General features: G+C 45.5%; 1 protein-coding gene across 1 annotated transcript in view; it reads left to right on the forward strand.

Annotated features, from left to right (window-relative positions):
- Lama3 (laminin subunit alpha 3) overlaps positions 1-12,095 on the forward strand; it is a 231,863-nt gene that overhangs the window by 101,914 nt on the left and 117,854 nt on the right. The window contains exons 18-23 of the mRNA XM_040757846.1: positions 36-135; positions 2,866-3,022; positions 5,457-5,589; positions 8,378-8,520; positions 10,627-10,724; positions 11,185-11,338. Of these exons, the coding sequence (XP_040613780.1) occupies positions 36-135; positions 2,866-3,022; positions 5,457-5,589; positions 8,378-8,520; positions 10,627-10,724; positions 11,185-11,338 (785 nt within the window). The remainder of the gene's footprint in view (positions 1-35; positions 136-2,865; positions 3,023-5,456; positions 5,590-8,377; positions 8,521-10,626; positions 10,725-11,184; positions 11,339-12,095) is intronic.

Consider the following 12,095-nt stretch of genomic DNA (forward strand, 5'->3'; position numbering starts at 1 on the left):
GTTTGGTAGTAACCCAGCTGTTTCTTGACTTTTAGGGTGTCAATGTGACATTGGTGGTTCGCTCACCACCATGTGTAGTGGGCCCTCAGGAGAATGCCAGTGCCGAGAGCATGTTGTGGGGAAACAGTGCCAGAGGTAAGTCTTGGGGAAGTTTCTTTACACACTCACGTTATTGAGGCCACCTCACTCACACCTCCCTGTCTGTGTCTATCCTGAGGTAGAGAGGAAAGAAGCAATCCTAAGGAGGCAGAGGAAGCTGTCAATATAACTAGAGCCTAGACATGTGACCATGAACTAATTAGAACAGGAGATCAGGATGCCCACAGAAACCAATTCTGTGGTACAAGTTATGAAGCCCCTACACCCCAAAGTCCCCAGACCTGAAGTGAACAGATGTAAGACACCAGGGTGCACTGTACCAGTTGGAAGCCGAAGCTTCTCTACAAGCCACAGCATGCAGGCACCAGACACAGAGGGCCAGGTTTCTGGACCAATGGCATGCAGTGCCTGTGTGTCTCCCTTGAGAGAGTGAGTGAAGTCTGGTAATTGGAATAAGGTGGCGGGGAAAGTCTTGAAACAGAAACGACTGGAAAGGAGTGCTAAGAACAAAAGCGTGAAGGGTAAATGCCTGGAGGTGGGGAGTATATGCATATGTGTCTCTGGGTGTCATTATCCTACTGTAAGTTTTTCCTCAGTATAAAGAGGAGAAATTGAAGTCTAAACTCTGAGAAAAGCAATGTTTTCAAAATCTCAGGCACCTTCCCCACCTGCTTCATAAATAGATTAATTAAAACACCCATTGGCGTAGTTCTGAGTGCCGTTGGCTGTGACTGTCCCTCTATCTCCTACACTTGGATTCTAAAAGTCAGGGTCACCTGGCTGTGTCCTCTCTCAGTCTCTGTCAGTGTCCCTTGTGGCTGGGCATTCCAGGAGAAGTGACATGCAGAAGCACAGAAGAAAAATAATGCAACTCAACAGTTAACCTACCTACAGATAAAAACACTGACTTTTCTCATCTTAGCACACAGGAATATGTTCTGAAATTTACAATACAGCCTTTGATATGCTAGTAAATAGAAACTGGAAAAAAGTGGGGGTAAACCAGCAATGTGTGTGACAAAATCACTTTGCCCAGATGGGCAAACCTCGAGTCCTTGGTTCTAAATCTTTCCAAACATTAGCTCATTCATATTTCCTTATAAGTTTAGGAGGATTTCACTGTGTTTTCTATCTAATTTTTGTGGTCATAAATATATGTTAATTTTAGAAATTTCAATAAATTCATAAAAATAAAAAGGCAAAGAAAAATCTGCACTGTACCACATTAAGATAGCCTTGCAAAAATATTTTTGGTATAATTTTGTCTAGGAATAAAATTTAGCATTTTTCATGCAAATTTTAAAATCAATTTTTCCAATTGTATATATCATAAGAATTTTTATAACATTAAAATGTCCTAAAATATTAATGCCTATAGAATGTTTTATAATTTATAATTTTGGTTCAGTCATGTTGCTTGCAAGTTGTCACTGCTTTAAACATGTTTGCATTAATTCCTTAGAATGGATTCCTGGATGAATTACTAGGACACTGGGCCAAGCACTCCTACTGGACACTTGTAAATCCTCTGAGGGGATGCAAGCATTCCTCTCAGTGCTCACAGTACAGGGGCATGTGTTGGGGGGAAGTCCTTTGTCAATTAAGCACTGCTGGCCAATAGGAATCTAGATAGGCGGGACTAGGAGTCCAGGAGGACTCTGGGAAGGAGAAACATAAGAGAGTCAAGATGTAACGCCATGGGGTAGGAAGCCCGGAGACCTCTCTGGTAAGAGACATACTTAGATGAACAATTATGGGGTAATTACTTAAGTCAGAGCTAGCCAGTAAGAAACAAGCAAGGCCAACAGCTTCATAATTAATATAGCCTCCTGTGTGTTTATTTGGGACTGATGCGGCTCTGGAACCAGGATGGCGGGAAGGCTTCTCTCAAGGAAAAGGTTTCCCTTTACAGGCATGGCTTTTATTTCCATTGAATGATGAATCTTTATGTCTTTAAATCCGCTAAGTGTTATTAGCTTCTTACCCTTCTTGCCAGATTGGAACATATATCCGTGTGAAGAACTAGAATAGTTTGAGTGTAGAAGCCACATATCATAAGGCATTTTTGAGCTTTCTTTGTGACTGCCACAACTGGACTTGTCAAAGGAACCCACCCATTAACCTATAGATGGCTCAGAGGGGAAAGGCACCTATTGCCAAGCCTGGCCACCCAAGTTCAATCATCAGGACCCACACAGGGGGAAGAGAGACCCAACCCCAGCAAGTTGTCCTTTGACCTCTACCAGTGATGGTCTGTGCACACATGTGCACAGATGCTTATGCACACACACACACACACACACACATACAAACACACAAAAATAAACACGACTATGATAAAAATTATATATACATGTTTAGTATATAAACATATTAGCAACAGTGCCTGGCACATAGTTACTGATGCTTGTAAAATATGTGAATATGAATGTGTGAAGGACTGAGTGAATGAGCAAATAGTAAGTTATTTATTAGAATTTATTAATTGTTGGCAACCATTGGAACACAGTAGAGGGTATGTTGAGGTCCTCATGACTTGACTTCCTCAATTTAGTGCTTGGAAGGAGTGGGTACTGGATGTGCTCTGTGCCAATGTTTGCCTGAATAAAAGAATGACTTAGAGAAAGAGTGGGAACAGCCTTCCTCTGTTCTTATTTAATGGCTTCGTCAGCTGGCGGCACTCCTTCAGCAGTGTCTATTAGGAAAGGACATCAGGTTACCAACTAACCTAACTTCTATGTCCATGTTTGTTTGTGATTTATCAAGGCCTGAAAATAACTACTATTTCCCGGATTTGCACCACATGAAGCATGAGGTTGAAGATGGCACTGGAACTAATGGAAGAGACCTGCGGTTTGGATTTGATCCCTTGGTATTCCCCGAGTTTAGCTGGAGAGGATATGCCCCGATGAGCTCAGTACAGGTATATAGTCAGAGGGCCACAGCTCATTGCAAGGGGCTCACACACATGTCTACAATAGTGTCACAGACCTAACGGCTACACTGCCCCAGAGACAGGATTTGTTTTATATTGGCCAGGTTTGGTTTGAAGGCTAGGCTTGGAATTTAGTATGGGGAAAGATTTTAACTCATAAGCGTGTACTTGGATTTCCTAGATCATTGCTATTTTAATTTAGCCACTAAATCAGAAAATGAAGAAATTAAAGCAAGTATTTGTCTCTGGAGGCTTTTCATAGATAGAAGGAAATTTCATAAATGGTATTAAACTATATTAAAACATAGAGGCCATGCTTTTTTAGTGCCATTTTGGAAAATAAAAATGGGTTAACTTGAAGACTTCTACAAAAGCTAGCAGCCCCTCCATCTGGCAGTCCTGCTGTGTGACTCAGGCTGGCCTGAGCTCTAAGTCCTCCCTGTTTCTGTCACCTACATGCCCGAAAACCAGCTATGTGCCACTCCCACTGCTTGGTGTTACTGATTTGGGGCGGTGCTTATCAAACTCCTGAATTACTCCATGAGTGGGGACTAAGGTAAAGGAGGCACTTTGGTGTTGCATTGCTTTTCTTTTCTTTCTCCTCTCCTCCACTCTTCTCTGCTGCACCCATGTGGCTTGCCTTCACGTTGGAGTAAGAGATGTGTACATAAGTTGTTGACCTTGAAGACTTACACAATATTTATAGCCAAACATGTAGAGCCATTGAGCAGTTTTCATCCTCAGACCTTCTCTTCAAGACTGGTCTCTTCAAGCTGCTTCTAGGTAGATGAAGTAAATCACAGTAAGAGACGGGATCTGACAGCCATGCTCACCCAGGTTAGGACTAGTCTGTAGAGAACCTGGGCCAGTCCATTGCTCTCTCGCAGCCCATTGAGGGCAGGTGCACGGGGAATGGTATGCTTACACGTGAGTACAGGTACCTGCAGAGTTCAGACGGTGTGAAGTCCTCCACAACTGGAGTGGCAGGAGGCTGTGAGCCACAGGACTTAGTACTGAGAACCAAACCATATTCTCTCCAAGCTCTGAACTGCATCAGCACCAATTCTATTTCTTTAGTGGACATCTTCATTATTAATGAAATTATAGTGGATTCATCAAGTCCTGATAGGGAGTGACTATCACGGCCTGGTCTAGGTGTTCTTAGAGGTGTTTGAAGTTTGACAAAATATTTGGTTGACCCAAAGAAATTCATCTCTAACCATGTTCTTTGTGAGGAAGTCTTTGGGTCAGAGGACCTGTAACCATTTTCTTTACTCTTTGAAGACATTCTTTCACATTTATTTCCCAATTGGAATCAAAACTGAAAAATGAATTCAATCAAACTCTTAGGGCTGGTGGGAATTTCTGAGTGGGCAACATTCGCAGCCTCTGTGTCAGAGCTGGAGATGGTCTAGAATTGAGTCTATGCTGCCTCCGTGTCCATTCAACACATGTTCTTTTCATTGAAACCAAGCTAGTTGGGAGAAGGATGAAAAGAATCATGGCGTAAGAATTCCCACACCTTGTGAACTTCACTTGGGCCACAACTGGATCTGGACTTGTGGTTTATGGTTTTGTATGAACGTAACTTATTCTCAGGGCTGGAGGGATGGCTTGGCAGTTAAGAGTACATGGTGGCTCAGAAGCATCCCTAAATCCAGTTCCAAGGGATCCCATACTCTCTTTTGACCTAAATGAACATACATATATGCTGGCAAAATGCTTATACACATACAATAAATAAATGATAATTTACTGTTCTATCAATTCTTATGGAGCGTTGTGTGACCCCAGAGCCTGAAAACACACGAGACCTCTCCTCTAGTTTATTGATAAAAGCTTGAGGCAAAACTTCTAAGACAAAACAGGAATGTTTAGTTGCATCTAGGTTTTTAATCACACATGTGTTTGGGGTCCTTAGTCTTTGCTGTCCCACCATTGCTGTCTGCAGCCATTTAGATGTGAAATTATACTTGTCAAGTGGGGCTTGCAGGGGCTTCTCTATTGAATGGTGGTGTGAAATGACACACTTTCCTTTCCTTCTCTCTTCTGCCTTTGATTTTTTCCCAGTTAGTGGTGGTTGCCCCTGTCACTGTGGCCCTCTTAAACTAGTCCATTCTGTCTGCCTGGCTCCAAAAAAAAAGTCAAAAGGGAACCCTAGTTGCTGAGGGAGTGAATTCCACTGCAACTGGAATTGTAAGTGATTTGCTTTCTTGTTAGGCCTGCCTATTTCTGCCTAGTTACTTGATACTTATTAAGTATGTATGCATGTGTGTGTGTGTGTGTGTGTGCGCACACACACACACACACACACGTCTTACAAATCTAACAGGGAAACTTAAATGAAACCACTGGTTTGCTGGCATTTCTTTGCAGCCACCTTTCTCTTCTACACTTCATGGATTTGGGGGTTACTTTTCAGAATGAAGTAAGGATAAGATTGATTGTGGGGAAGTCAAATCTCTCCTTGTTCCACATCATTCTGAGATATGTCAACCCTGGAACTGAAGAAGTATCTGGCCGCATCACTGTTTATCCGTCCAGGGCAAAGTTGGGTAGGTACAGTTTTAAGCCTCTTACTGTGCCTTTGTTGTTGTTTTGCTCTTTGGAGACAGAGTCTCACGACATAGCCCAGTGCTGGATTGGACAGGCATGAGCCTCTACACCTGGCTTCACGTCTTTCAGTTAAAGAAGGATCAACATAGCATTCATTTTGTTTTCACAAAGTCCGTCATCCTTAGAAAGCATTAAGCCCATGACAAGATCTGATTGGTTGTCTCTCTTGCATGCTGTTCCTTACCATCTGATTGGATGGCTCTGTTGCATTCTTCCTTACCATCTGATTGGATGGCTCTGTTGCATTCTTCCTTACCATCTGATTGGATGGCTCTGTTGCATTCTTCCTTACCATCTGAAGGCTCTCTTGCATGCTCTCTGTTACCATTGCTTTTTCCTCACTTTGTGCTCTTTCATTTTTGCTGTTAAATTAGCATTCATTGTCATTTAAAATATTGGCTATACTCCAACCTCAGGGGTCATGATACCTTTAGAGATACAAAACAGATCTGTGTAGATAGATCACTCATGGGGAAGTGGATGCCATCTTGTTTGGCATTATTTGGGAGTTGTTGGCCTATTGCCCTTAATTCTCCCATGGTTTCAAGCAAGAAGAAATAGAGGGTGACTGGAATTTTAAAATGAAGGTCAGAAAGTAGGAAATGCAGTAGAGGCCCAGAGACTTGCAAGCTTACTTTAGAGGTGAAGACTTCCTGAGCAGAGAGGGTGTAACTCACAGAAGTCAGGGGCAGGGCCTGGAAACCTATCTTCCCTGGAACTAGGCCTTCAGCCAATCCCAGAAACAGACTCAAGAAGTCATTTGTAATCCTGAAGGACACAGAATGGCACTAATGGAAACCTGACTCCGTACTGGGATGTCAAGTGTCCTTATTTCACACCCGTGGCAGAGTTGGAGGTGAGAGAGGTAGAGGTGCTTTTCCCAGGGTGGCCCAGCCAAGCATGAGTGGCTGGAGGCTAAGCCACTCCCAGCCACTAGAGAGCTCTAGAGGGCAGGATCTCTTTAATGCCAGGAGCCTAAGCATTAGTGGCCTCACACAGTAGGAGCCTTGTGGACTGAAGAGACCAAACCATACAAGTGCATAGCTGGTCTTTGTAGACAGGCTGTAGACTCCAAGCTCGTCCCGACAAACCCCTCTGCTCCTGGGTGGTGTCAGTGGTCTGCCCTCTGTCTGTCCACACAGGCCCCTCTGCTCCTGGGTGGTGTCAGTGGTCTGCCCTCTGTCCACACAACTAGAATACATTTTGGCTTGTTCTCCTGCTCTCTGAGACAGTTTCCCTAAGTCTGAATCAGGAACCCAGTTACACGGTCCTAAAGTCATGTATGCCTCCTCCCCTCTACCACTGTCCACACTTTAGTCCCACTGTCCACACTTTGAGTCCCAATATCCATGCTTCTAGTCCCACTGTCCACACTTTGAGTCCCACTGTCCACACTTTGAGTCCCACTGTCCACACTTTGAGTCCCACTGTCCACGCTTCTAGTCCCACTGTCCACGCTTTGAGTCCCACTGTCCACGCTTTGAGTCCCACTATCCACGCTTCTAGTCCCACTGTCCACGCTTTGAGTCCCACTGTCCACACTTTGAGTCCCACTGTCCACACTTTGAGTCCCACTGTCCACGCTTCTAGTCCCACTGTCCACGCTTTGAGTCCCACTGTCCACGCTTTGAGTCCCACTGTCCACACTTTGAGTCCCACTGTCCACGCTTTGAGTCCCACTATCCACGCTTCTAGTCCCACTGTCCACGCTTTGAGTCCCACTGTCCACACTTTGAGTCCCACTGTCCACACTTTGAGTCCCACTGTCCACGCTTCTAGTCCCACTGTCCACGCTTTGAGTCCCACTGTCCACACTTTGAGTCCCACTGTCCACGCTTTGAGTCCCACTGTCCACACTTTGAGTCCCACTGTCCACGCTTCTAGTCCCACTGTCCACGCTTCTAGTCCCACTGTCCACGCTTTGAGTCCCACTGTCCACGCTTTGAGTCCCACTGTCCACACTTTGAGTCCTACTGTCCACACTTTGAGTCCTACTGTCCACACTTTGAGTCCCACTGTCCACGCTTTGAGTCCCACTGTCCACACTTTGAGTCCCACTGTCCACGCTTCTATTACCACTGTCCACACTTTGAGTCCCACTGTCCATCCTTGGATCTGACTCTGCATTCTGACCTCTCATGTCTCATGTCCCCAGGGAAGTAATCCATGCTTGCTGTGTTCACTGCATTGCCTGCACAGCCCCGGCCCGGCACACAGTATGCCTTTGCAAATGTCTATAGAATGAGAGTCATGCAAAGATTTGATGCAAATATCTCCTCTCAAGAAGACCCTCAGACTCAGGCACTAGATGTTTGTTGGCAGAAGAAATGCACAATATAATCCTGGAAACAAGTAAATAGAAAGCTGGGTATTTTCTAATTGCAAAGTGAATGTATTCTCATGAATAAAAATAAAAATAATCAACTCCTACAGACAAAAAACAAAGAAATCAACAAGCCATATAATGTAATGAAAACATACATCTGGAAGATAGGTCTTGGCCAGATGTGGTGATATGCCCCTGTCATTGAGGGGAAAAGGCAGGGGGATAACTAGTTTGAGACCAGTGTGCTCTGTAGTGAGTTCCATGCCAGTTAGTGCTACATGGTTGACTCTGTCAAGTATGTACATATAGACATTAGTATGCATATCTAATAACTCTGAGTAATTGAAACCCGAATAGATACCATTGCTAACATCTTAAACTGCTATTTGTTTTTCTGATAGGTGCTTCTCAAAGCAAAGAGGTGACCTTTCCCCCAAGGAAGGAGCCAGCCTTTGTCACTGTCCCTGGAAATGGCCTTGCAGAGCCCTTCTCCATCACACCAGGGACATGGATCGCTTGCATCCAGGTGGAAGGAGTCCTCCTGGTAAGCTAGAGTTCTGAGTGCCCATGTCTGGAATGCCCTGGTCCTGGATAGTCTAGCCCAGTGCAGTGACCCACAGGAAGATGTCTAAATCACAGGCATTTCTCTTTAACTGCAACGGAAACTTGGTGACTTTTGCCCTCAGAGGACATGACAACAGAAACTTACTGAAAATTATGTTTTATATCCTCCCAGTCAACTACTGTTGGACAAATATAATGTGCGTGTCTCTCTGTATGTAACGAACTATAACTCAAAATTATTAGAACAAATACAAGGCTCTTATGAACACCTTTCTAATTGTGTTCAGTATTTCCATTAGGAAGCAGAAAGGCACCTAAAAGTGCAATACACCCCCCCCAACCACGAAGAGTAATCAGGAGAAGCTAGATGAAGAGGAGGGACAACAGCAGCGAGATTTGGGGTGTGCGAAGGGAAGGGAGGGGCTCCAGGAGCCAGGGCTGCCCCAGCACATTCTGCTGTCTTACCTAGTCAAGGGTCCTACAGCTCGCCCGACAATGGACTCCTCATCCAAGGAAAGCCAGAGGGACCTTGGGGGGGGGGGCTTCTCTGAGACACTCCTCTTTGTCCACACCTCAGGCTTGTTATAGCTTGTGGAACGGTCATAGATAAAGTCTTTGGCACACATTTGATGTCTTGTGCTTTAGGCAGGAAACATAAAGTTGGTCCTTCTGGCACATTCGGAAGTCTTACGCAGGTCACAGAACCCTGAGCCTCCCTCCATCGCTTCTCCTGAGTGACACACTTATCCTTGTGTATCTTTTCCAAATGCAAACAGTATGAAGTTATGTAACATCCTTGGGTCCTTGTTTTTCTTGCGCCTTCTTGGCAAAGAGACTTTATATCTGAAGAAATAAGTCAAAAAGGAAACTGCAGATATTAGAAGTGGGAAGAGGAAAATTCCTGCAATGCCAATATGGTCACGAAGCTGGGAGATTATTAAGACTTACTACCTAGGCATGGGAGATGCCGAATGACATTACGCTGGTGTTCCCATTATGACTCCATTCTCACTGAGGTCTTCGTGTTGAGTAAGGTCTTTGGTACTATAGCAGTCATGGGCCCAGCTCAGGGAAATGGCTTCTAGAACAATTAAAACCACCCAGCTAACAGGGCCACTGAGTTCCTCAAGTCCCAATCTACTTTTTTCCTCTGATAAATGTTTCTTCCTGAAGAAAGAAATTGCCTTATGGGCCACATATGAATCTTCCATTGAGGCAAATATCCCATCTCCTCCCTTCTGCACACATGCGGTGGGATCACGGATCCTGAGATCACTGGACACTGTCAAGCCACCCATGTCTGAGATCCCGGAACACCGCTCTATCCTGAATGCTTAGCTGCATCTACTGCAGGCTTCATTTGGCATAGTTGATGAATAGTCATTCTTTCATTTGCTAGGACAGGCAGTGAGGCTGTTCTGGTCTGAGCCACCAATGTCTCCAACCTTACCTTTCCACCATGTGAGCCCCATGAGCAGGGAGCAGGGTTGGAGCTGAAGGCCATGTTGTGGTTAGTAGTTAGTGCTCGGTAGTGATGAGGAAACCAGCATCTCAGCACAGCATCTTTTTGTATAAATATTTTTATTTTTATTTCATATACATTGGTGTGCCTGTATGAGGGTATTAGATCCCTTGGAACTGGAGTTATAGACAGTTGTGAGCTGCCATGTGGGTGCTGGGAATTGAACCTGGGTCCTCTGGCAGGGCATCAGTGTGCTTTTAATCACTGAGCCATCTCTCCAGCCCCTCAGCAGAGCATCTTAATGATGTGGTTCAATGCCTTTGATCATTGGGGGAGGGATTTATAAACAACCGGAATATATAGCAACATTTCCTGTGGATCTAGAGATTGCAAATGTACACACTGTGTCACTGACCCCCAGTGTGTGAAGCATTGGTGGGGAGGGGCCTTGTGGGTTCTGGTGGGTCAGGATGAGGAACAAAAATGTTGATCTGAAGTTGAAGTTCCCCAGGGACTTCCCTGGGGCATTATTCACTTAGGTTACTTTATTACATTTGGTTACTTTATTACCAAGGTAGGCTTACTGGATGATGAGTAATACTCCCTATGGTCTTCATCTGCTAGGATTACCTGGTGCTGCTTCCCCGGGACTACTATGAAGCACTCGCTCTGCAAGTACCAGTCACAGAACCATGTGCTCACACGGGATCTCCCCAGGACAAGTTAGTATGGGGTGGGGAGGGCTGCAGCCTCAATGCCACCAGACTCCTCTGAATGAGCCCTGGACACAAAGGCTCCTGATGGTGGGCCTTACAATGTCAGTGGTTACAAGACAGCCCGCCGGGGGGGGGTTCCTTGTGAATCACTCATTATGAACCTTACTCTCTAAGAGTCTCAGCTCTGAGCCTTACTCTAAGAGTCTCAGCGCGCATTGCATGCCTCACTGGATTAGGAGTGGCTCCCATCTTGTGGAATGCTGCAGCATGCCCAAGTCATCTCAGAGCCATTCATTGGGCGAGGGCAGCGGCTTAAAACGGAGGGCATGCTCTTGGACCTTGTCTCTTCCTTTGCTATGTGGGAAACTCATTGCTCAACACCCTTGGTGTCCACTCTTCCTGGCAGTGTTCTGATCTGTTCTGCGCCAAGCTCGAGTGGTAACCATTGTATTTTGTTGTCTCGAAGTTGTTTGCTTTACCAGCATTTACCGGTGACCCGATTCTCCTGTGCCCTGGCTTGTGAGGCCAGACACTTTCTGCTGGATGGGGAACTGAGACTCGTGGCAGTGAGGCAGCCCACTCCCGCACACCCGGCCATGGTGGACCTCACTGGGAGACAGGTGGGGCAACCTTGCACTTCCTGCCAAAGCCGATGCTGCCTCTCCATCTGCGTCTGCTCACTGCTTAGCCAAGACTGTCTCTCAAATCCCAGAGAGCCAGAAGGGGGTCCTGGAAGTATTGATCAGCGGGGGCTGAGTGCTCTGACTTGAACAGGGACTGAATTGTCCTCCACACTGAGCTGTATTTTGAATCCCTTCTAGATGTAGCAATGACAGTAGACGGTCACAGGGCCATTTACTGGCCCCACCTGACTCACAGCAAAGTCCTTCTTAAAAAATGGGTGAGACTCGGTCTTACAGGCCTCCCGTAGCTCCGTGGTTTACCTTACAAGGACACCACAGGTCCTCGCTGCTCAACCCCACAGGCTGAGCAGTTTGTAACAGCTGAGTTTGCCTTGGAGCTTGGAATCTGGACTGCTCCACCCCAGGCATGTATCCGGCGGCTGGGAGGACATGTTAGTACATGCCGAGGCACTGTGTCTCTTCCTGGGGTTCTCGGAGGTATGTGGGCAAACCCAAGCGTGTACTGCAACAGATTGCACAGCATCCCGACAGTGAGAACACACATCTGGCACCCGACATGAAGATGCTGAACAGCGGCCCCCTCCCTGTCTCATGCTTTTGTTAATATTGTCCACTTTGAATTCTTGAGAAAACACTTCTTTTGAGGTAAAGTATATGAAGATAAAATATCTCTGGCCTTAATTTGTCCTAAATATTTAGGTATGCACATTTTATAAACTATGTCCTTACAACA

Source organism: Mesocricetus auratus, unplaced genomic scaffold (assembly GCF_017639785.1).
Source record: "Mesocricetus auratus isolate SY011 unplaced genomic scaffold, BCM_Maur_2.0 Super-Scaffold_100015, whole genome shotgun sequence".
In the NCBI taxonomy this organism is placed as follows: domain Eukaryota; kingdom Metazoa; phylum Chordata; class Mammalia; order Rodentia; family Cricetidae; genus Mesocricetus; species Mesocricetus auratus.